At 42.3% G+C, this 26,956-nt stretch overlaps 1 protein-coding gene across 1 annotated transcript in view; it reads right to left on the bottom strand.

Moving 5' to 3' along the window:
* LOC138283610 (dynein axonemal heavy chain 11-like) overlaps window positions 1-26,956 on the bottom strand; it is a 2,790,563-nt gene that overhangs the window by 2,182,340 nt on the left and 581,267 nt on the right. The window contains exons 18-20 of the mRNA XM_069221547.1: window positions 11,464-11,856; window positions 9,980-10,312; window positions 6,253-6,507 (exon numbers count right to left, since the gene is read on the bottom strand). Of these exons, the coding sequence (XP_069077648.1) occupies window positions 6,253-6,507; window positions 9,980-10,312; window positions 11,464-11,856 (981 nt within the window). The remainder of the gene's footprint in view (window positions 1-6,252; window positions 6,508-9,979; window positions 10,313-11,463; window positions 11,857-26,956) is intronic.

Genomic DNA, 26,956 nt, shown 5'->3' on the forward strand with positions numbered 1-26,956 from the left:
CTAGACACACGATTCTTTGCTTGTGTGTAATTCTTGATATTCATTGTGCGCTACCATTTTATGGCATGTACATGGTGGCATTAGAATCGGCAAGACGCGCAATTCATTTCTCGTGCTTAAACCCTTGATATTCATTGTGCGCTACCATTCCTTGGCAGTTACATGGTGGCATTCGAATCGGCAAGACGCGCGATTCATTTCTCGTGCTTTAACCCTTGATATTCATTGTGCGCTACCATTCCTTGGCAGTTACATGGTGGCATTCGAATCGGCAAGACGCGCAATTAATTTCTCGTGCTTTAACCCTTGATATTCATTGTGCACTACCATTCCTTGGCAGTTACATGGTGGCATTCGAATCGGCAAGACGCGTGATTCATTTCTTGTGCTTTAACCCTTGATATTCATTGTGCGCTACCATTCCTTGGCAGTTACATGGTAGCATTCGAATCGGCAAGATGTGCAATTCATTTCTCGTGCTTTAACCCTTGATATTCATTGTGTGCTTACATTTCGTGACAGTTACATGGTGGTATTCAAATCGGCAAGACGCGTGATTCATTTCTTGTGTGTAATTCATGTCATTCATTGTATGCTACCATTTTCTGACATTCATATGGTGACCTTCGAATCTGCAAGTCACGCGATTCCTTTTCTGTGCTTAAAATCACGGTGTTCATTATGCGCTACCATTTTAAGGCATTTACTTGGTAGCTTTTGAGTTGGCAAGACGTGTGATTTATTTCTCGAGTCTAATTCATGTTATTCATGGTGCACAGTCATTCTATGGTATTTACAACCTTTGTACAAATCTGCAATGTGCGCAATTCATGTTCCGGCAATTTTGAGAGAACAAAAAAGCTAGAGTTCTAGATGTAATGTTGTGTGTACATAATAAGTTTCTCAAACACGATTCTTATTATGGTTTAGAAATCATTCAGATTTTTCCTGATCCTCATGCAAAAGATAATACTTGAATTTGAAAGTTGCATTTAACCTTTCTTGATTCCCTCACAGGTATCCAGTCATCTTGAAGCCTAGTCTTTTTAAGTCTATGCTTAGGTTGTCCATGTTTTCAGAATGACAATGCTTAAAGTCATAGCCAGGTATTGATTAATATGATATAATCTTGATATTGTGTGTTTTAACCTTTTTGCTTCCTACAGGTCTCCTTCCCAGCTGTTCCCTTCCTAATCCCCTTTTCCCCACTTGGACAATTCTAATCAGAGTATTGGAGCTGTCTTGTGGTGGAAGTGTTGGGAACGTGCACAGACCCCGAGGATCTGGTGACTCTGACACAAAGTTATTAGCAAAACTAAAAAACGCTTTTTCTATAGAAACTTCAGAACTACATTCTAACTATAAGTACCTAGTGGTGACCAGACCGCCACTAGGTTATATATATATATATATATATATATATATATATATATATATATATATATATATATCAGGGTTACTAGCAATAACGAAAAGAACTCCTCAGACTCCTGTGATAATTACATAGAAAGTTTTATTCAAAGATATGGTCCTCCCCCTACACACACACACACACACGCATATATATATATATATATATATATATATATATATATATCAATATATCAATATATATATATATATATATATATATATATATATATATATAGTAACCATGGCATTAGCTTTCCAATACCAGACATCATTTTGACTTTGACAGTGCTTTTCTTTTGTCCAAAATCTCAGAACCTGTAACACAAGATTAGATCAAGCCACCACCTATTGGTAACTGTCCTACAGCACCAAATCTCCTTGTTATCCTTTTCTTTAAAATGTTGTCATTCTGTACTGAGGTACTTAAATTGGGGACAATGAAGGATAACTATGTTTGATCATATTGGTAATTTCCCCTTATTTCCCCTCATCTTTATTTTTTTCCTTTTATCATTGTATTACTATCTTGTTGTATGAATGGCTATTGTAGCACAAACAATACATTTGTGATTGAAGGCATACCACTCGTAGCCTGTAAGTGTCCAAATGAAAACTCAGGCACAAGAAGCAAGGTCTAATCTCCAGCTATGTAATAAAAAGAAATACTATATCCTCTATACTCATTCAAGATATCATCTGAATAAATAAAGTCTCCTCATCAGTGCAACACGTAATAGCTGCAATGATTGAAGCACAGACGTGCCTTATATTCCCTTTTAAGACACATGACCTAACAGATTCAGTAGCCAAAACTTTATGTCTCCACACCTTAGGCACATCTACTGACAAGCTCCAAATTGTGATGCAACGTATGCCTATGCTTTGCTGGAGGGCATTAGTCGAGCTATGGCAGACCACGCACACTCAGCACAAAATGCATCTGGATAAACAGCGACCTTCAGATACAAAAATGCTAATAGAAATTCAACATCACGTTTGTTTAATATACATCCGAAATTCTTCCTCAGATTAGTTCTTTAAAGGATTAACCAAAACGTAACAACTACTCCACTTTCTCAAAAGTATTACGAAAAGAGACAGAATATAAGATGCATATCATAGTATCAAGAAAAATCCCTGTGGACATTTACCTTCATATAGGACGAGCATAATCCAAGTCAACAAGAGAAATCTGTGGAGAGCTGAATTAAACTTCAACTAGAGTTGTGAACTAAATTTTAGCTGAATCAGTCTTCTAAAATTGAGTCCTACGTTTAGCTAAAACAAACCACCGGTGGTACCAACAGTTTACTAAACAGGAAGAAAGCTAAGAAAGATATAGAAAGATATAGAAACCTCATTATGAAGATGGTAATCTTTGTATTTCTTCAGCTAACACATTAGAGTTTTCAAGCCGACAATGGACCAAACATGTCAGTCACATCGGAAAACGATGCAAATCGCTGAGCGGCAGTATTTATCCAAGGTATCCCAAGAAAAGAGAACCAAACCCCACTTACAGCTCAGATTGGCACGTTTCAATTAATTTAAATGTATGTCACAAAAAGAACAGAGCCAATGTAATAGTTTAAGGAGACCATCCTAAAGGAGGAAATGATCTAGCCTAAAGATGAATGGAATGTAAGCAAATCAACCCACAAATGAACAACACATCAATCCACATGATGGTATCCTGTGACACACAGAACAAATGGATAGCTCAGAGGAATAGTGCAAGCACTGCAGAGATGTGTGTGCTCCCAGAAGGTCCAATTAATTATTCATCCTTTCCAGGTTCCAACAGTTGATTACATTTGAGCTGGGCAATCATACCTCTTATCACAACACTTTGAGACATAGGTGCAAATGAACTGTCTAGCAACGTTAATATTATTATTATTATTATTATTATTATTATTATTATTATTATTATTATCATGTGTGCAAATACATTTTCACACTAATGGCTAACAAGTTCCTCGACAAGGTTACTGGCTGAAAACCAACAGACAAATAGATTGGAGTATGTGCTCTGCACATGGGCAAAAAGCACATGCACAATTAGTAGTTGTGCAAATACCCCATTACTTGGGTTTCTATTTGAGGAGCTAAGGGAAGTAAGCAGTGGAAAACGAAATATCCTCCTCGGTGTAATTAGGGTGTCAGTGTCTCAACAACAATTTCTTTGACTCCGTTTAGGTCCATATTTCCGACTTAGGCTTTGACAAGCTCGAGTTCCCATGATGTATGCCCTTCTCAGATTTCATGAGACAAACTGATTGCATGAGTTCATGTAAAAGTGCCATGCCATCCCCTTTTCTGTCTCTGACTTGGCTTAAGGTCAACACAAAAATATGTATCTACCCACAATCACCTTTCTAACAAAAACTCTTTACTTAAGAATGTCAGCAAGACAAATGTCTCCTCATGAACCTACAACCTCTGTCCTACAGCATGTTTACCCTTAAAGTGCAATGATTTTGATTGGCTTCTTGGGTGAAGGTGGGGTTTCAATTGTTCATGTGCTGCTTAAAGAATGCGTGGCAAGATAGTTCTAATGAATCTGCCAGACATCAGTCTTGCCCGGTGGCTGTAGTTTTCTAATTGTATCACCATAATGTGAGAGGACGGTTCGGACCACCTGGTCCTCCCTGATTTTTCAGTTTTTGTTCACCTGTTTTTTTACCTTTTTCTGTGAGGAGCCTCATAATTTGGGACTCACCCATAGTGAAATCATGATCGAATGGACTGCGCATGTTTATCGCTGGTGCCACCTTTCTAAGGAAAGGCTTCTGTGGCGCAGCAAGTGTAGGAGGCCCCGGGCTTGTTACAAGTGACCACATGTGCACCCACGTGTACACAAGTGTGAGGGCTATGTGGAGAGGAATCCTGGCGGGCGCAGCCCGAGAACTGCGCTTAGGTATCCTGGCACAGAAGGTACTATGCAGAGTGCGTGGTGACCTGAAGTAGGCCTCATGAGCTGGGTGTACACATGTGAGGGATAGTCAGTGTGCTTACTGTCTTTTCACTGTAAGGCACTCCAGTAAATGTCAACGGCAGTGTGCTTACTGTCTTTTCACTGTAGGGACACTCCATTAAATGTCAATGGGAAAAAGTGAACTAGGGCATAACTCAGGTCCCCTGGGGACCATAAAGACCAGAGTCACATCAATGTACACTATAACCTGCACGAAAAGAATGATGCAGTAGGTTTCAAAAGCATAGTTGTACAACTTATGGGTCATCCAGGAATGTCATGTTTCTTTGACTCAGCTCAGGATTAGAGTAATTTACTGCTCTATCCAGCTGCTTCAGCAGGGCCTTGCATCAATCAGCCAGCTATCAGCCCCTGCAAGGAAATGGGTGGAGAGGCCCTGGAAGGAATGTCAAGGAGGAGGGGCTGAGTTTCAGACCACATGTGGCCTTAGCTGCTGGATAATGCCATTTTGAGCTATCCCAGAAGACTGTGCAGGAAAGAGTGGGCAAGGAAGTGATGTGGCACCTCTGGATAGGCCAGAGGTGCAGGCCTACTGGACACTTTCGCCCCCACTTAAAAGGTCTTACACAGGGGACAGCTCTCTCTCTTGGCTGTGCTTCACTGCTTGGCACTGGGACTGCAGACAGGGTTATGGGCAACTGGAAGGAAGAACACCCTGACTGCCACCTGGGACATGGACTCTGCCACTGAAGGACTTCAAACCCAGTGAGGTGCATGTCAGGGCCAGTTAAGCTGACCCCATTAGCCTCCCTGAGGACTAGTTGGGGGGAAAGACTGGGCTGCCGCAAGGCGAGCGCATTGCCCATAATAATGTGAAGGCACCCATAGTAAAGGCTAGTACAGGGAGTCAGTGGGAATGGCTCCCTACCATCTGCGGATCTTCTAGGCCAGGAGGCAAAAGAATCATAGCCCCCTAAGGGTTCCAAAGCAATGTGGAACACAAGCTTTTTGGAAATTTCATTTCTTGTTTGTGGAGCTGTGCCTCTAAGGGTGTAGGTTGGTATTACACCAGGTTAATCAAGAGTAAACAGAAAGTAATCTGTGAGTAATCTAAAAGGAATCTAAAAGTAATTCAAATCTCCAAATTATTCCACCATGCCTCTACATTTTCCTTGTTGATGCTGATTTGAGTAATGAGACTGCCAGCCACCTATAATTAAAGTAGATGTACTTTATTGCCAGATTTAGGTGCTCTTACTCCAATTTACAGTCATATATTGCATTGGGACACCAGGAAATGTTTTGCCATGTGAGTGGTTGGGTTATATTTCCCCTCAGAGAGACAAGAATGATTACACAATGTCATCCAAGAGTAATTCCATCAATTTGTGTATATTTGTAAATTGTTGCATAGTACTGAGTAGTGTGTGTGTAATAAATGTACTTTTACTTTCTGAAAAGAAAAAGCACAAACTTGATAATCATTTATTGAGTGTCATGCTTGTATGCTCGTGAATGGGGATTACTAGCCCACATCACCTCCCTTGAGTAAGCCTTGGACTGCTCTGCAACGCTCCCTTATGGGAGTCAAGTGATACAATGGGGTTGTTAGTTCTCAGTGGTGGTCGTGTGCTGACCCATTACTTGTGCAGGCCACACAACTAATGACCCACTTTCCAACACATACATTCATAATTAGAATGTTTTTCTACACTAACTTAACCTTTACTTAAAGATGACAATAAAAATGCACCCCTACATGACTTCCTGATTAGCCTGTTCATACCTACCTTACTGTACTGGTGCAGATACACAACTACAGAACACTTTGCATTCTTTGATATTCAGGAAGGTCCCATGCCCCAAACGTTTTAAAAACTTTTAAGAAAGAGAGTTCTTACCTGTTCTTTGAAATTTTCCAACTGTGGTGAACATTTCTGAAGCTCATAGTCTGCGTACAACTCTAGCTCTTCGGCTGTTAAAAACCGTCCATAGAGAAGGAACTGATTCATGAATTCGTATCTGTCATCCGTCCACAGGTAGCTATACTTGTTGAAGCTTCTTTGATATCTCTTGATGTCAACAATAACCTTATGTACTCTGTTCATGATTTCCTGGTGCATTTCTTCCAGTTTAGCCATTACATCAACATCTTCCTGGATGTTAAAGTGTAAAATGAGACAGTGATTTCAAGAAACTACAGCATTTGTGCTCAGGGTTTGGCTTCTGACACAACTTCTATCTTCATTACCATGAACATTCAGTTTACTTTAGTTACATGATTAGTCAATGAATGTTTAGGTTTATCATGTACCTATGCCATTGGGCCTTGTATTAAGGTAATATAAGCTAAACTTAGAAAGGGAATGAGAATAAAGCTGAAGAGAACAGTTTTGAGATCATCTAGAAAGTCTGAGCACAGCTGGCACAGACAACATCCACTCTAGAGTCTTCAGGGAAAATGACGTATTAGCGAAGCCAAAACCACATATTCTTTTAAGAAAAAGGCATGCAATTCATTGACCATTAACATGGCTCAAAACAGGGAACCATTGAAATAAAAGATAATGTAAAGCCCTGCAAATGCCTGTAGTAAAAGGTTAAACGTTTAAAATGTGGCTAACAGAGCTTTGGGATACAAAATTAGAAAATACAGCTGATGCTCTTAACTTGAGTAACTAAGCAGTATGTTGACCAATGAAAACTCAGGACAAAAGGTTCACCTCAAACATAGTAAAGCACTGGATAACATAAAACATGTTAGACTTGCAAACGTAAAATTGTGTAATGAATATAAAAAGTGAAAAACACCCACAAAACGATAGAAGCATTTTTAGGGATGGGTAGAAGTAGAGTATCTCTGACATCGATACTAAGATTGGAAAGAATGTGACTATCATTACTGCATCACATTTGGTGCCATGGGGGAGTAAATCATTTGATGTGCAGGGACTCAAACATATTCTTATAGGCCAAAGCCTGCTAGCTGAAGTCCCAAGAGGAAATGCAGATGTAGACTATGCTAAAGTAGAGTCTGAACTCTTGTACTATAGCCAATAAACACAGGTGCAGAGCCCTGCAGATGAGGTATATTTCTCTTTGACTAAAGAATAGTTAGTCTTCTGAAATTTAGACACTCCTCTACATGGTGTTTAGTTATAATCAAATGATCTTGACTATCTTAGGTTTCTACCAAATACCTTTTCATGCAGAAAAAGTACTGATGCTGCACATGCAGGAAAATAGGTCCTGAACTTCACAAAAGAATGCTATTTCAGTTAATGATTGCTGAGCTTCTCCTCCCCTACAATTCCCTAGATGACTCCAAGAAAGTCTATCATGTTTGCGTCCTTTCAGCTAATAAGGCTGTCAGAGCCAGAATCCACCCACTAACAAATCAAAGGTACCCTCACACTCAGAGTGATGCATTAATCCATTACAGTAGATTTTGCCTGGCAGGTTGAATATTTAGGAAGAAATAGCAGAGGTAGCTGAGCTGTGCCTTTCATGATGGTTGTAACATTGCTCACTGGCATTTAGAAGTAAATATTTCAGCTGTGATTTATTTGCACAAGAAGAACACCCAAAGCCAACCACATGTAGTTGCCAGTTGTTCTTTGAAAATTTCTCCCAGACAGTGAGCGAAAGGAGCATAGCTGTTGGCAGGATGGGCTACCTCTGACTCGATGAGGGGGAAGAGTTGTCACCTACCACACTTGCAAGTCACAAAGGCTCTGCCTGAGCACACTCACAAAGGGTTTAACACTAGTCTATTGTGACCCCAGACAAGCTTGGGCCAGGGCAGGAAGGCAGGAAATTCCAAGCACCTTGGAGTGAAAACTCCCAGAACCCTCTTCTATTTTAAAGTGAGCACTGGGTATAAATATTGGACCCTCAGACTTAACTCTTTAGCACACCTCTAGACCATTGTAAGACTCAGAAGGACTGTTCTACTGCCCTGCTGCCTGAGTGGAAGGACTGGACCTGCATCTTGAACCCAGGACTACCAGAGTGGCTCCACGGGCTAGTTGATTGGCCTCCTGATTAGAGTCTCAGGGACAGAAATGGTCCCAACCGCTTTGAACCCAATACCTGGACTCCATATGCTGTGTGTCCTACCCCAAGTGGTGCAGCCCACATCCTGGGCACTCAGAAATGGGCCTAAATGTGCTCTGCCAGCCCAGCTACAGTCCTGTGAGCACAACTGATGAAGTGTGATGTTTCTTTTCAAAGCCACCTTGAAACGGTTGCAGAGTGGTGCTTCCCTGATCCTGTGTCTTGCATCTCAGCCCACAGTCTTCTCTGAACATCCACTGCATGACATATGCTTGGCGCAGGCCTTCACATCGAAAGCCCCACGTCAATGGCATCCTTAACTATGATGCAGGACTCTGCAACACAGCCCCACAGCTTCTTCAGATCTCTGAAGTCTCTGGGGTTGGCCTGCACTTCATCTTGTGACTTTGTATGGTCCGGCGTGACCAGATAACCACAGTTGCCACTTTTTGCTTTTAGGTACAATTTGTTTCTTAAAACTTTGAAATTGTCATTTCTCTGGTTCCACTGATTAGATTTTTGCCATTTTGGTCTTAAATAATTTAGTACATTTTACTATTTTTTTCTAAATTCCTGTGGGAGTTTTCTTGTGTTGTGTTTTCACTTTATTACTGTTTTAAGTACTGCATAAATACTTTATGCATTGCCTCTAGGTTAAACCTGACTGCTTTTGTGCCAAGCTACCAGAGGGCTGAACACAGGTCAATTTGGGGTTTGTGTGTGTCTGATCCTGACAGAGATTGTGGTTGTTTCTTGAGTAGGATTTCACTCCCCTCAACCACAAACCCAATTACCAACAGTTACTAAGTCTGCCTTCTTAGAACTATTAAACCTTAAAATTAGGGTGCCAATCACAGAGATGGGTTTAATATACAGAACACTGCTCACCAAAATCAAACCCTACAATTGTTTATTGTTCAGAAGCTTCTGATTAAAATGTAGTCTTTAGAAAACAGCTAACCAGGTTTTTCAAGGAGCACAAGATACAGGCAGTAGTTTTTAAGAGATTGAGCACATGTAACCCAAGACCGCACCAAGACGTGAACAGTCAAAGACAACTGACCAAGTAGTAAAACAAGATGTAGGATCTTTAAGTAGGTGACTTGTGGCAGAAATTTTTGTAAGCCAAAAATATCTCATCTTTCGCATTGACTATAAATCCGGTCTTAGTCTAAGGAAAGAGAGATGGGAACATAGCTGCACAAATTTAGATAACATACTATTCTTTAACAAGCCAAAGATGAAAGATTCATGTACACCACAGTGGATAAAACAATACTGAGCTCCACCTCAGAGTGAGTGGTTCACAGGGAAGTACTTGAGGCTGTACTGTACTGCAGAGATAGGTCCTAATCCTCCTGGCTGAAGGAAACTCTAGCAGGAGCTACATTTCTGTTTAAAAGGGAGAAGAGTTATGTCCTCCCCAACAATATGGAAAACACATACAGTCTCTTACCACATGGAGGATAGGGAGGGAATATTTTGAGCATCACAACAGATATTAAGCATGCAGGAACAAGCTAGCGTGTATGGAGGGTCATTAGGAGAGGTAAAGCACAAAGATAACTATACCTGGTAATTGTCTTTTCCCTGATGCTTAGCGACTCTTTTGATATATGATGCAACTCTGTAAATGTCACCAAGTATCCCTTCTACAATGTCAGCGAAATTGCCATTCATATTAAGATCCAACAAAGGTCTGAAAGTCATTTCGTTCCCATTCAGAACCAGCTGTATTTCAAACAAAGGAGCATATTTAAATGTTTTTTCCGTGTTATCAATCACATACTGAAGGGAACACTTGATCGCTCTGAACAATCCATCTAAGATGATGTGGTCAATGTACTCGCTGTAGGTCTTCCAATTGTCAGACAAAGAATCTGCCTGGAATAACTGCTGGTTGTCCTGCAAGGTAATTTAATAAAAGCTTTTTCACTGGGAACACACATTGCAGAACTAAAAATGTCAGTAAATTGTGAAAGCCTTACCAATATGAAAATATAAATGAGAAAAGAGAGTTCACCTTGCTGAAAAGTGTTAACGTTAAACATTTGACTTAAAGACCTAAAGCAACCTAAGCTCAAATCATGTTAACTTTGTTAAGACTAACACTTTTATAATCATTTCTTTAATCACTACTTTTCTGACACATTCTATTTTGTTTCTCATAGTCCCCGTTGTTTCCAGTGGTAGTATGTCTTAGCTGAAGTAAGGAATACTAAGGCTCTTTTCTGACGGCTCAGTTGAACAAACAAACAGGTTGAGCAAAGGAGCACGATTCAACAGTACTGCATTCCAAAGACCACATAAAGGCAGCCACAGAAAAATGTGGCAGAGAGAGTCTATTGAATAATTTATTTTCTTACAAAAATAGAAATCATGTGGCTTGTAATGCACGAAAACAAAAAGATCATAACAAAGTTGTAGGGATGGATCGAAGGATGGTGTTACACATTATTGTGAGTGAAGTTTCTTATATTCCAGTGCTATGAAGTAGTGAAAAGGAGCTACAGAATGCTGGTAGCAGACTTAACTACTTAAGTCAGTCTTGATTACGATTAGCATTTACTTTTTTTATTTCAGAAAATGTTTACTACATTGTTCAAAAGGGAAGAAAACAATTGCAACAATACAAAACGTTAGAATAAGAAAGCAAGAATACAATGTTTTGGATGTCATACACACAGTAATAACACAATATTATTGCTTCAATGTAAGGTAGATGAGTGTGGAGACAGAAGTTCTATTTGATATCTGTGTACAAGCAAGTATAGTATTGGTTGATTAAATTGGAACACAAATAACATCTAGTATGGGAAAAGCTGTGTTATGTGAAAATGATATAAACCACTAGTTGGGAATTGTGGGTGGGCAAAGTACAATGAATAAAGGAAAAAAAAGACGGAGGGTGGAGTGAGTCTATGGTGAAAATTATGTGTTCCAAGGTGAGAGATACGAAAGAGTAGGAGGTCCAACTGATTTAGGGAGAGTGGCTGACAATGAAGATTCTTTTAGAATCACTCTAAAGTACAATGAGTATTTACTAAGAATCTTACCTGAACAAGCTGGGATATCTTGTCACTGGTCTCTTGGACCATGAGGTATTGCTTGGACATTTTTTCCTGGTCATCAAAACACAAGAGTGAAGAATTTCGACCATGTTTTCGGATAAAAAATGACACTTCACTCAGACTGGACATAAGACGCTGTATTGTTTCCACGTTGCACTTGGCTTTCTGGACCCTAATGTCCAAGTTATAAACAATATTCTGAGTTTCTTGAATATAATCCCAAAGGTCTTCATTCTGCCAAGTTAGTGTATCCAGTGCAGGAAGTAGTTGTACATGAATACTCTGTAACTCCTGTTCAATCAGCTTCTCTTCTACTTGCAGTAGTGTAATCTTAAGTCTGTTGTACGCTTTTGAAATCAAATTTAAGTTTCCAATATGCTAATGAAAAAACACATACATAATTCTGCATTATTATTAAAACACTAACTTCAATCTAGAATGTTTCCAACATCCCATGGGTTTAAAACAACATTCTATATTTTGTAAATAGAGATATTTGTAATCATGTTTTAGAAATGCATAAACAAGATGATTTAAAGCCAGATGATAAACAGGTTTTCACTATAAAAAAACTTTCTCCGAAAAGAAATCTAAATTAATTAGGCAAATTAAAATTACAACAATAAATAAATAGGTAAATAAATAATGTTCCTCTCCTTTTTTACTAGAAAATATAGATTATGAATAATACATATATTGTTCAGGTTACAGTGAACATCATAAGCACCTTTTAGAATTTCCTTTTGGCATGCAATTATTACCCTATTATTACAACAGATAACAAATCTTAAACAATTTCGGGTACATCAATATCAGTGTATTACTGTAAAAAAGTGGATTATTAATTGCGGCGGGGACAACTCACCTGAATGAGTAATCACATTTTTTTCAGGTTGACTCCTAAAATAACTAAATTCATCTGAGCTCAACCCTCTGCCGCTGTGGCACAGAGCAGATAGGCTAAACTTAGTGCAATGTGCAAAGTATTTATTCATTACCCAGACAGTAATAAAGTCAAAATGCAATACAATAAAAATCCCAAACAGAAAAATAGACTAAACTGTAAAAAAACTAAATGACACCAAAAAAACAATAAAGGAAACTGGTGATTTGAATTTTTAAAGTTTCAAATAGGAATAGCTCCAAAAAGCATAAAGTGCCAAAGACAGTCAATGGTCGAGGTAGAAAGGAACCTAGTTGCAGTTTAATGCTGATCCCGATGAGGCACAGGTCCTATACACTGACCAGGTATGTTCTGGTCAAAGGTTTTGCTTTCTGCATTTAGGGTCAGATGTATGAAACATTTTTAAGGTTGTAAACACATTGATTCACATAATTGGGCTGTTTGCGACAACAAAAATGCTTTTTGGAATGTCCAAACATCAAAATGCAATTCTGCAGAATTGTAGTTTGGGTTTGCACATCGGTATTTGGAAGGAGCATACTTATGGTGCCCGTTCCAAAAACAGAATAACAGAATACTAATAGTATGTATTAAAGTTTCGCAACAGAATTATAGTCACAAAAAAAAATTATTTTTATTTTACTGACTACTGAAAAGTAGGGGTAACCATTCACAAATCGGAATGAGTCCTCATGGGGCCCTCTTCCCCTTTGAGAATGTTAAAATATATATTTTTAAGAGCAGGAAGTGGCCCCATGGATCTCTGTCTACTCTTAACAAATCAAACTTAAACATTCAATTTTTTCTTTTGAAACAGACTGTTTTCATTTATGAAAAACAGGCTGTGTTTCAAAACAAAAAAGTGTGCTTTATTTAGGTATTGGTAACCATTTGCAAATGGGAATTTGCAAAAGGGAATGGGTCCTCAAGGGACCCCTTCCCCTTTGAAAATGTTAAAAAAATATATTTTTTAAGAGCAAGCAGCGACCCCCATGGATCACTGCCTGCTCTCAAAAAATGAAACTTTAATGTTTCATTTCTTTCTTTTGAAACATGACCTGTTTTCCTTTGAGTGCTTTATTTAAAAGCAATCACAGACATGGTGGTCTACAGACCCCAGCAGACCATCATCCCTGTGATGGCTAGTATTCCTAATGGGTCACAAACTCAGACTTACTCTATTAATATCCGTGAGGCATGTAGATTTGCAACCCATTAGGAACCTCTATTTAAAAAATAAAAGATTCATTGATTAGGAATAGTGATTTCCTTACTGCGATTCACAGAAAATCGCAATTAGGAAATTGCTCCTCCTACTATTAGTACATCTGGCCCTAAATCATTTATGTGCCAGTCTAATACAGATGTATACTTCTAAAGCTCCACAGCATCTCAGAGGAGGTGCTTGGAGACTCACAGGGTATTAGGCAGAGGCCAAACAGTAGGATCTGATTCAGGTCCAGTTGCGACTGGTCAGTTGGGCAGTTGCAGGAAAAGGCAGACTGTAACTTGCTGTGTCCCTGTAGCTTTAACAGGATGTCAGTCTTATGACTCTTAGAGGCCACTTATTTTTCCTGCCAGTCTTATGACTCTTGGAGTCCAGTTCTTTGTCATGGGTACAAGAGAGAGAGCAAGTCCAGTCCTTTACGGCTCTTCTCAGGTCTCAGACAATGGGTTGAATCCTCTTATGATCTTAGACAGATCTAGTAGTGATCTAAAGTGGATGTCTGGAGATGCCACACTGATGCCTGGCCCAAGGTAGTGGGTGAGAGTGACTTTTGGGTGCACCTTACACCATGGGGTAAAAGAGCCTGAGCCAACCCTACCCACTTCGGGCATTTTCAAATGACCAAAATCTTCAGCCACTCTAAACTTGGGTTCTGAGTGCCAAGGGGGTGTGGAGTGGACTATGGTAGTTGTAGTATCTCCTTACCTTTAACACTAAAATCTAATTTGGGCCACTCACTGTACCCTCAATAAACTCAGAGACAAAGGTCTGGTAAAACAAAGTAGGCTTGACAGCAACCAGACAGTGGATAAACAAAAATGTTCTGGGATCCTGTTTCCCTTGTTTTAAACTGTAATGTCAAAAAATGACCAGTGTGATTGGAGCTTGCCTGGCTGGGGGGACAATGAAAGTGTCATACCCATGTGTCAGTTAACATTTGCCTGTGATAGGGAAAGCCTTTTGAAGTTAATCCAGTTCCTGTAACCAATTCAGATCGTCATCCTGTCCAGGGAACAACAGCATCTCCCCACATCCAGACCTTTGCTCTCTTCATTGGAAGCAGTTTTTCCACCTCTACAAATGCTAATTACTGACTGGCAGAAGTAGGAGAACAAATGCAAATGAATCTCCATAGGCCTTAGGAAGGGAAAGGGAACTCCAGGTTGTCCTTGCAGAAAGGCAGAATTTCCAACAGTCAGTATCAGACGCATACACAGCAATTCCAGAATACTTGTAAACTTTACATTGCAAAAATGTTAGCAGGGCACATTTATAGTATATTGTGCAGTATTTGTTGGAAAAGTCACAATAAATAGATGTGTACTAATATTATAGTGGTGGCAAATATCAAAACACAATGGACAGACATATAAGGTCAAATAAACTCACTCTGTTGCATACTTACTGTCTTTAAATAAAGTTAAGCACTTGAAGTAAAAATAAACTTTTAATGCTATCCCAGTGGTTGAACACCAGAAGAATACTTTATCTGAACTTCCAGAAGATATGAGTTTCAGTTACAATAGGACTCATGTGTAGTATTTTTCCACACAGCCAAATGACATATGGGACCTGATTAAAATGTAGTCAGTGTACGAGTTTGAAGGTATTTAATGCACCTGATAATTACCAGATGCGTTATTTAACTCAACATTCATTTAATTTCAGCAGGCTAAACCTGCTGAAATTTAAAGGCATAAAAGCATATGGGTTTTACATTGGCATGCTGTGAATTAAACACCAAAATCCATGCATTTTTCTCCAATACCTTGTTAAAGTGTTATTTATTGCATCCAACAAATAATGTACCCCATGGTATAGTTATTAATCAGGTGTGATAAATAGCCCCTAAATACATAATAAGGTCCATGGACCCATATTGGGCACCTTGCTTACTGTATACCTCAATTTCACAATACAACCTTGAAAACAGATATTGTTGAAACATCCCAGTTATGTTGCCCACCTACTCTTGCCAACATGTGTACAAAATGTTAGCTGACTTTGCTTGGTTAGAAAAAATCTATTTTTTCATCTTTTGTTTGGAGAGAGAATCACCAGATAAAAGATTTCTACAATCAAACTTCTAGAAGTTACCTTATGTGCAGGGCTCTAGTCACAAAAGCCCACATTATGAGTGTGGCGGTCTGATGACCGCCACACTCACAGTAAAGGTCGGACCGCCGCACTCCAAGTGGTCTGACTGCCACATTGCAACCCTGGTGGGCAGACCCACCTAAAGACCGCTGTGACAGCAGCCTGAGTAGTACTCAGCCAGAGCGGCACTGAACTCAGCTCCGCCTGGCTGATTAGAACTCAGCTTTCCACCAACCTTTCTATGGCGGGGAGGCCGCCATGGAACGGCTGGCGAAATGCCAGTCCTGGGGGCCACAGGGGGACCCCCCTGCCCAGCACCATTGAAATGTGCAATGCCTGCTTTGTAGACAGTGTGCATTCCGAGGGTGCTGGAGTGCTACGATATTGGCCTCGGCTCCCTTAAGGGGACAAGAAAAGCATCATAGATAGTCATCACTGTAGCACCAAGATCAGGCTGGGTGGTGTGGGCTGTCATTGATATAGAGCAAAGAGCCAATTATCCGCTGTGGATGCTTGCTGTGCAAGATTCACATTGGAGGTTACAAGGGGCTGTCGTTGCTGTAGCGATGAGTAAAGATCTCATGATGGGATGGCCGATGGCGGTTGCTGTAGTGTGAAGAGTCGGGTTAATCAGAGCTTCGTGTTGAAGGTTGTTGCAGGCAGGAGAGTCTCATTTGAGGGGGTCTGTTTGTGGTTGCGATGTGCGTAAAACTTCAGGTTTCCTCCTTCCTTCTATATAGGAGGTAAATCGATGGCAGCTAAGTGTCCAGAAATTGGGGAAGCACTTCTTGGGAATGAGGAGCTCACTCTAGCAGTGGCCAGCAGGGCTTAGACAGGTCCAGTTGCAGGTCTAGTACAGCAGATATACTGGTTAGTTACAGGGAAGCCTCTGGAACTTGTTGTGTCCCTGTAGCTCAAAGTAGGTCAGCCAACTTACCTTTGGAGTAACTCATGTTAGCCTGGGACGCAGGGAGCAAGTCCAGTCATCCCTCTCACACAGCAAGGAAGCTCTCAAGCAGCATGGCAGTTCCTTGGAACCAGCAGAGCAGTCCTCTGTTATCAGGGCACTCATTCTTTTGTAATGGTGAAAGGTTCAGTGGGGTTCCCAAGAGTGGCTCTGGAGCCCCAATATTTATACCTGGTTCCAGCCTTTGAATGTGAGGGGGTCGGTGTGAACACCCTGTCCTACCCTCACATCTTGTTGTAGAAAGTTCTTCCTTTCCCCTGGCAAGACTTTGGGGCAACAAAAGGCTGATTTCAAGTTCCTTTGAGTGTGATGGAGGCATGCCCTTTAAGGTGTAAGTAAGTCAGGGCACAGCTCCACCCCCAACTATTCTGGCAGAATGGCCCATTCTGCCCACATCTAGTCCTCTTTGTTTCACTGTCTGGGAGGAATATACAAACTCTAACAGCGGGCCATTCACATTCATGTGACCCGAGACACTGGCAGAAAGCACAAATAGTTAGGACATGAAAATATCACCTTCTAAAGGTGGAAGCTTTAGAATTGACTATTAACGATGATTTTAAATTACTATTCATTTGAGGCTAACAGCATATCCCCATCTGCTCCCAATCCAAAGATATCACATATTAAGTGGAATAAGGTAACCCAGTCTGAGCCAATGCAAGAGATGGGCCTTACAATAGTTAAAAACTACTTTAGGAGGTTTTCACTACCAGGACATATAACACCTAAACCCATATACCCTTCTTTTTATATACCATGCATCCTGCCCAGTAAGCCTTTAAGTCCTGCCTTTACTGTGACTCAGAAGAATCAAGAAGGAAGGCTTAGGCCTGGCAAAAGGTTTATTTTACCAGGTCAAAATGGCAGATAAAAACTGCACTGCAGGCTGCAGTGGCAGAACTGAGACATGTTTTAGAATGCAAATTTAGTGGGTGCACAATGAGTGCTGCTGCTCACTAGTAGCATTTAGGCACTCATTACGAGGCTGGCAGTCATGAGACCGACAGCCTCGCTGTGGCAGTCTTACCGCCAGGGACTCGGCGGTAAGGACTGCCACATCAAGGGTTGTGGGAATTGGCAAATGCCAAGCCTCCACAACCCCGGCTGGCCCGCCTGTGAGGTCACCCCAGCGGGGCTGGCGGCGTGAACCTCCAACCCAGCGGCAGGCCTCACCCTGCCGGCCGGATTACAGGGCTGCAGCCCACCAGGCTTTCCGTGATGGTCACCCCACCACGAAAGCCCTGGTGATCACGCACCTGGCAACTGGAATCCCGATTCCTGATGCTGGGACACACATGCACAATGTCCCCACACATGAACACACCTCCCCACCTGTCCACACACTCACAAACACCCCCATCCCTTCACGCATACATGCATTCACATACACACCCCTCAGCATATGCATACATCCACACAGACACCCCACTCACTTGCAAACATGCACTCAGACACCCAATACACGTGCACATACACGCACCCACACACACAGACACCCCCCCTTTTCGGATGCCCACTTACCTTCTTTGTTGAGGAGGTCGTCCGGGAGGGGATGGGTCCTGGCAGTCTTGCACCACCACGCCAGCAGGACTCTGTCAAGCCGTATTACAGCTTGTAATGCTGCGGGCAGGGTCTTGCTGCCTTGGGGGTGCTGGAAATGCAACAGTCTCTTTGGAGTTGGGCTTCTGCCCAGAAATGGGTGGAATCCTCCAAAGACTCCTAATATGGCAGGCAACAGACCGACAGCACTGGTGGTCTGTTGTCTGCAGCGGCTTCGGCAGTCTTCCAAAAAGACCACCGAGGTCATAATGAAGGCCTTAATTTGCAAGCCCTTGGTACCCACACTACCTTATACTACTGACGTACAAGTAAGTTAGATGTACTAATCAGGTGTAGGCCAATGTTACCATGTTTTAGGGAGCAAACACAAGCACTAAAGCACTGGTTAGCAGTGGCAAAGGGTAAAGTCCTACAAGCCAACAAACAAGTACAGAAAAGGAAGGGAGTGAAGGCAAAAGGTTTGGGGTGACCCTGCCGAGAGGGCCAAGTCCATCACCAAGAAAGTTCATCAAAAGCATGGGAACAAAAACCTATAATATCAGTTAGTCTTTGCTTCCGCAGAGCTTTGAGAGGAGAGAGGCTGCACAGGGGGACATGACGGGAGTGAAGGATATAGGAATGAATGACAGAACAGCATCCATTTTATTCAATATGGTATTTTCATATAAAAGTGCCACAGCTAAATTATATTAATAAAAACACTTCTATATATCATATTAAACTCATTTCAGCTGTAATCATGTTTGCTCACCATTTTGTGTTGGATCCAACATAAAAATCAATAATCATTATTACTCTTTACTGTAGTCACGAAAATACAAACCCAGAAAAACACTACCACAGTTCCCCCTCTAATTATTCTATATTCATTAAAACTCATTAACAAACTTTATTAATCATGAATTTATTCAGTCGGTATCGCGTTTTGGAATTCTGCCCTCTTTAGCTGATTGTAGACACTGGGGGGTCATTATGAACATGGCGGTAAACACCATTCCCTGCCATGGCGATGATGAACAGAAACACGCCATATAAAGATGCAAAAATCAGAATCCGTCAAAAAGTTCCCAGCCACCAGTAACCGCCAGAACTTTGTCGGCAAAAATGCAGGACATCCCACACAAACTCTCCGCCCTCCAAATAATGATGCCCAAATCACCGTGGTCGTCAGTGGAAGTCGAATGACCACTCGCGGTACAGACTGCCACGGCCAGCAATGGAACCCAACAGTAAGAATGTTACACATTGGCAGGTTTGAAACCCACACACCTGACACACATCCACAACACTATAAAACAATCACAGACACACCACACAATCCTTTACATCACCCATAGGACAACTGAGATTGAGAACTCCACAAGCAGACACTGAACGCCACAACAGACGAATCACACACTCAACCACACAACAGCACCTTCATCTAGATCCACACAACACATCACTCACAACACACACCATGCCACCCTCCAGGCACCTGCCTTTCACAGAAAGGTAGCTAAGGACCCTGGTGAATGAGATACTGAAGGTAAAGCCACAATTATTCAGGGCACAGGTCCAGCACACACCCATCGCCAGGAAGATAGAGTTACATCAGACCATTGTCAACAAGGTCAATGCAGTGGGACACCATCCATGCACGAGGGACGACATCCAAAAGAGATGAAACAACCTGCGTGGGAAGGTGAGGTCCATGACATTCGGTACAACATTGCAGTCCAGAAGACTGGGGGAGGACCTCCACCAACACCACCCAACTACACTGACTGGGAGGAAAAGGTACTGGCCATCCTGCACCCTCAGGGCCTCACTGGACTCACTGGAGGAATGGACTCGGGTAAGTCATCTACAATTACCCCATATCCATCACACCTGTAATGCATGCACCACCCCACCCCTCCAACATTCACCAGGACCACTACCCCACCAAGGCCACATTCACAACATCCAGTCACCCTGCATGCCCACAATTCCACCAACAGGCCCACATACCTCTCCCTGTGCACAGCCACCTACCCCTACAAGTAATCACAAAGGCACTACACCACCCACAATGCACCTCCACATCCTAAACAAAATGCAATGGCAACCTCACAAAGGCACCCGGCATGGCCCCAAAGTGGAAAATCTGCACAAAACAGCCCAGCCCTGTGCACCCCATCTGATTATGCAGTTGGAACGGACATGTCCATTCCCCCTAACAGGCACCACTACCCATGCCACCCTAACAGACAGGATAAGGAGTGGCAGTGCCCCACATGGAGTCAGAGGCACCACCCATGACACTGGAGAGGGAACCCTGGAAAGTGAGGAATACCCTGGCCCCTCACACAGTCCTGGACTGTCACCATCCAGCAGCCCCACCCAGGACACCACTGACACCCCTACCACACACCCACCAACATCAGGCCAGGGAAACCAGACCCACACCTGTGTATCCAGGCCACAGACTGGTGGAACACAAGGAGAGAGGCCATGGTGACCACCTACTAACAGGAAGAAAGACGATGGCCCCAGTACAAGTGGTCCCACCAGACCTGTGCAGGGGACACAGGCACAGGGGGCTAGGCCCAGAGGGAGGGCATCAGTGGCCCAGGGGGGAGGCCACAGGATGGATGCTGCAGCCCAGAACGTGATCTCTGAGGTCCTGGGAGCATTCCACCATACCCAGGACAGATTGGCCCAGATTATGGCCACCCTGGAGCAGAGTCAAAGGCTGCAGAGAGCCCAACACCAAGATACCATGGAGCAGTCGAAACTGCACAATACCACCATGGCAACCAAAGCAGATGCACTACTGCAACTTGTCCCAACCCAGCCTGAGACCCCCACAGACCAGGAAGCCCCGACTACAGGCCAAAATGCAGACCAAGCAACAACAGCAGCAGCAGCAACTGGACGTGTGCCACCATCTGAGGACACACAGGAGACCTGCACCTCAACCTGTACAGGCCAACACCAGGCACCCAAACGGTCCCTCGGGACCAGATATGCCACTGGAACACCTGCCAAGACCAAGGCCCCCTCTAAGAAATGACTCTGACAAGAACTGTCCTCCAAGTGTGCCACTGAACCACCGTCCACACCGTGCAATAGCAACCCCAAAAACTGTAAATAACATATTGACATATTACCACTGCAAACAATCGCTGAGACCATGTAGCCAATATGGACATCCACCAGTAGTCCACTCACATCACTGTAAAGAGCACCATGGCGTCCCTGACACCAAATAAAACACCTGTTCACCAATGTAAATGTCCCCTGTCATTATGTTGAATCAAATGGAAGTGTGCATGCAATTGTCATTGAAATCATTTATTCATTTCTTAATTGCAAGAATGGCACCCCACGCATAACATGGTTGTGCCAACAGAAATGTCAAAGAAGTTGTCCATAATGTCACATGTCCCATGCAAACCTGGTCACAGTGATAATGTCTATAGACCCAACACCCCATAGAGGATAAGGTATACCGATAGTATGCTACAAAGACAGCAACAGCATCAAATAGTACCACTTAGTAACTGGAAGTACAGTTGGATCAGTTGGTTCCTGCAGTGTACATCTTCCCCCTCCTCATCATCACCATCACTCTCATCCCCTCTCTGAGGAAGCTTGTCTGGATATACAGCCTCCTCCTCCTCCAAGAGGGGAATAGATTTCCTCACAGCCACGATGCGCAGCATGCAGCACGCCACCACTATTCTACACACCTTTTCAGGCTCATAGGCCAGAGATCCCCCAGAGATATGGAGGCAATGGAATCTAGCCTTCAGGAGACCTATTGTGCGCTCTATCACCCTCCTAGCACGTCCATGGGCCTAATTGTAATTCCTCTCTGCATCTGTCCTAGGATTCCTCACTGGTATCAGGAGCCAAAGCATGTTGGGGTAGCCAGAATCACCTGCAAAAGGGGGCAAAACAGGACTGTCACTGACAACCCTCAGTTGCAGACAGCCTGGCTGCCTGCTATGTGCCAAAACGTGGCAGAAACACTTAGCTTTTCAATCATGTGTGGCACACTGCTGTTCCTCAGCACAAAGGAATCATGGACTGATCCAGGTAACATGGCATTCACATGTGAGATGTACTGGTCTGCCGTACACACCAATTGAATTTTCATGGAGTGAACGTTCTTCCTGTTTCTGTACACCTGTTCACTTACTCTTGGGGGGATGAGAGCTATGTGGGTTCCATCGATGGCACCTATCACATGGGGAATGTTGGCAAAGGCATAGAAGTCTGACTTGATGGCAGGGAGGTCAGCACTTTGGGGAAACCTCACATAGGACTGCAGGTGTCATACAAATGCATTCAAGAATCTGGACAGTATAATGCTAAACATTGGCTGTGAAAAACCTGCACCCATGCCCGCTGTCACTTGAAATTAGCCCGTGGCCAGGAAATGGAGGGCACAGAGTATTTGCACTTCAGTAGGGATAGCATGCTGATTCCGATTAGCCGGGCTCAGTGCTGGATCCAGTAATGCACAAAGATCATGAATAGTAGCAAGGTTGAGTCTGTAATTGACAGTGATGTGACGCTCCACCATGGTCCCCAAATCAACAAGTGGTCTGCACACCGATGGGGCCCTCCCTCGCCACATGGGTCTGTACCTAGGAGGAGTTGAGAACACATGTGAGGAACACACATACATCTGCCGAATATATTAAATATTCAGCACTGCTGGCATACAAGTCGATGACACATATGCATATTAGGATGTTAGACTGGAGTGACATGTCCTCAATGATACATCAGGACTGTTGTGGTGAGTAAATGTATATTTGTTCATGCCTATCGGGGTTGGAGACAATAGGGCCTGCATGGGGCAAATGAGAAATTAATAACTGCATAGTAATGGCCAAAATGTCTGCCCCCTGTAATCCAGAAATGTTGTAGTGGAAGTGACCTCATACTGCTAGCGGTTGGCGTAATAGCGTAAGGCGGTGTTTGTCAACACCAGAGCAGTACGTGCTCTATTGGTGACTAGAATGCAAAAACCAAGCACTCTCAAAACAACGTAATTTATGCATTATGCTGATATGTTGTGATTTAACCTTCTGCATTGCAGAGTTCAATCCTGAAAACGTATTTTTAATATGCTTACAAATACTGTTCCTTTGCAATGTATTGCTGCAGGTTTTCAGAGTGTGTTAGGGTGTGGCTCCTTTCCAGGGCCTTCCAGAGACTTTCCCTGCAGCATGCCTGGGCGTGGTTGTGGGCTGGGCCAAGACTCTATAAAAGAGAGCCAGCCCAACTCCCAGTGCTCACTATTCAGAGGTCCCGGTGCAGAGCAGCAGCTTCTTCCTGAGCTCCTGTCCCGGCGGCCTATTGGATATTCCAGGCTTCTGCCCTTCATCCTTCATTGGTGATCACTGTTCCAGGCGGTAAGACGGTGGTTGGACTGTTCCGACTCCGGTATCGAGAATTTTTATGTTCTTGGTTTAATTCTGTAATGATTAACAAATTACTTGCGCGCTACCATTCTTGAGATTTTTATGGTGGTTTACAAATCGGCAAGACGCGCGATTTGTTTCATAGAGGTTTAACTTTGTTATTCATTGCGCGCTACCATTTCTTGGTATTTCTTGGTATTTACAGGATGTCTTACGAATCGGCAAGACGCGCGATTTGTTTCATGAGGATTTAACTTTGTTGTTCATTGCGCGCTACCATTTCTTGACATTTACATGGTAGCTTAAGAATCGGCAAAAGACGCGCGATTTGTTTCATTGTACTTTGATCTTGTTATTCATTGTGAGCTGTTATTTCTTGGCATAAACATATTGTTTTACAAATCGGCAAGACGCGCGATTCGTTTAAAGATGATTTGATTTTGATATTCATTGCGTGCTGCCATTTCTTGACATTTTACATGGTGAAAATCGAATTGGCAAGACGCACGATTCTCTCCTCGAGTTTAATTCATGTTGTTTATTGTATGCCACTATTCTAAGATATTTATTATGTAATATTAGAGTTGACAAGTTATATGATTTGTTTCCTGAATCCATATTGTGTTATTCATGGTGCACAATCCTTTTATGGTGTTTACTGTATATATATATATATATATATATATGAATCTTCAATATTCGCAATTTGTGTTGAAACATTTTAAGAGTATACAGAAGGCCAGAGTTTCCAGACACAATATTGTATGGTCCTAGTATGCATTCTTAAAAAAGGATTTATATGACTGGTTTAAAATTTAGTCAGAATGTTTTTCTGATTCTCATGTAAAGGAAAGTACTTGAATAAGAAAGTTTTCATTTAATCCATCTTGATTCCCTTACAGGTATCCGACCATTTTGAAACTTAGTCATTTTAAGCTTAATTCTTAGATTGTTCATGTTTTCAGAATGACTAGGCTTAGAATCATAGTCTAGTATTGATTTCAGGAGATATAATTTTCATATTGTGTGTTCTAACCTTTTTCTTACTACAGGTCTCCTTCCCAGCTGTTCCCTTCCTAATCCCCTCTTCCCCTCTTGAACTCTCTTAGCCTCTGTGATTTATCTATCAGAGTCTTGGAGCTGTTCAGTGGTGGACGTGTTGGGAACGTGCGCAGACCCCGAGGATCTGGTGATTCTGACCGAATAGTGAGCCCACAAATTATTATCCTCCTGGTTTGTGTATGTTCTCAGCATGGCCACGCTGGACGAGTTAGTCAAGGCTATCACCCAGCTTCAGGCAGAGGTGGTATCATCCAAAGAATTGACAACTAGCTTAGCTGAAAGAGTGAGTCAGCTGCAAGATAAGATAGAGAAGAAGGAACAAAGTCCCACAGGTGTGTCTTGGCCAGGTACTTCTTCTCAGACTTCTGGAAGTAATCCGACAAACATTTCCCTAAATGTTCCTTCCGCAATTCCTTTAGCTCCCCCAGAACGTTTCTCAGGTGACCCTTTGAAAGCGGAATCTTTCCTGGTTCAAGTGGAACTACACTTCACTTGCAGACCACATACTTTCCCCGATGCCCAGTCCAAAGTAGCTTTTTTGTTATCATATTTGGCTGGGGATGCAGCTACTTGGGCAATTCCTCTTGTGCGTAAAAATAGTCCCTTGTTGTACAACTGGAGAAATTTTGTTCGTGAGTTTGAGAGAGTTTTTGATCGTAGAACTGTAACACAGTCAGCAGATCATGAATTATTAGATTTACGCCAAGGGAATCAAGACCCAGTGTCGTATTTAGCCAACTTTAACCAGCTGGTTGCCGAGACATCCTGGCCTGAAGAAAAACAAGCGGTCTTGTTTTACAAGGGACTCAAAGAGGAACTAAAAGATATCTTAGCGCAAATCGACCCACAACCTACAGACTGTCAAGAATTAATAAACCTTGTCTTGAGACTTGATCATCGTTTAGCAGAACGTAAAGGAACGCGCAAAAAGATTGAAAAATATTCATGGCACGTTCATGATAACAGAGACTCAAGAACTCCGAAAGAAAGAACGCCGGAACCGATGGAAATTGGAACCATCAGAAGACCTTTGACCAAAGATGAAAAGGACTTACACAGAAAAAATGGACAATGTCTTTATTGTGGGCGAAAGGGTCATTTTGCCAAAGATTGTCCAATCAAACCAAAGAACAAGCAAAGTCCAGTTCAGAAAGTTGCAGCCAATGCACCAGTCGAGTTGGAAAACTAAAACACCCAAGATGCAGAGAAGGGTTGCTCTTGGGTGTCACCGTGGACCCTTTACAATCTAGACATCTTAAACTGGAAATAAGAATTCAGGTCAAGAAAAAGATCTATTTCAAAAAGGCTCTAGTTGATTCTGGGGCTACTGGGAACTTTGTTGATGTCCAATTGGTTCGTGCATGGGGGATCCCATATATTGAAAAGAAGACTCCAGAAATCATCCAGACAGTTGATGGAAAACTCTTGACTGGAGGTCCGGTAACTCTTCAGACTATCCCCTTGTCGATGATTTGTGAAGATGAGAATCAAAGAAAGAAACATAAAGAGAAAATCATCCTTAACGTGATCCATGCTTCCCAATATGGGATTATCCTCGGCTTGCCATGGTTAACTCATCACAATCCAGAGATCAATTGGGCAGAACGAAAAATCGTGTTCTCATCTGCGCTATGTAACGAACAATGTCTCCAAAAGATTCAAGTACCAAAAGTTTGCAACTCTTACATAGCTACTGCCGCGGAGAAAGAAATTCAGCTGCCCAAACAGTATTCATCTTACAAAGATGTATTTGATGAGAAAGGAGCAGAGACTCTACCTCCTCATAGATCTTATGACTGTCAAATTGATCTAGCCCCAGGTGCGATACTTCCCAACTGTCGTGTATATGCCCTGACAGAACAGGAAAATCAACATTTACAAAAATACCTAGATCAATTTTTGGAGAATGGCTTCATTCGCCCCTCTAAGTCTCCTGCAGCTTCGCCTTTGTTTTTTGTTCCAAAAGCTAATGAAGAACTTCAAACTTGCATCAACTATAGGGGTTTGAACAAAGTCACCATCAAGAATAAATATCCTTTACCCCTAATTCCGGTCTTATTGGAACAAGTAAAGAGAGCAAAAATCTACACGAAGCTTGACCTTCGAGGTGCTTATCATTTGGTCAGAAGGAGAGAGGGTGACGAATGGAAAACAGCGTTCAAGACAAGATATGGCCTTTTTTATTACAACGTCATGCCTTTTGGTCTGTGTGATGTTCCAGCAGCATTTCAATTTTTCTTGAATGATGTTCTTAG

Source organism: Pleurodeles waltl, chromosome 3_1 (assembly GCF_031143425.1).
Source record: "Pleurodeles waltl isolate 20211129_DDA chromosome 3_1, aPleWal1.hap1.20221129, whole genome shotgun sequence".
Lineage (NCBI taxonomy): Eukaryota > Metazoa > Chordata > Amphibia > Caudata > Salamandridae > Pleurodeles > Pleurodeles waltl.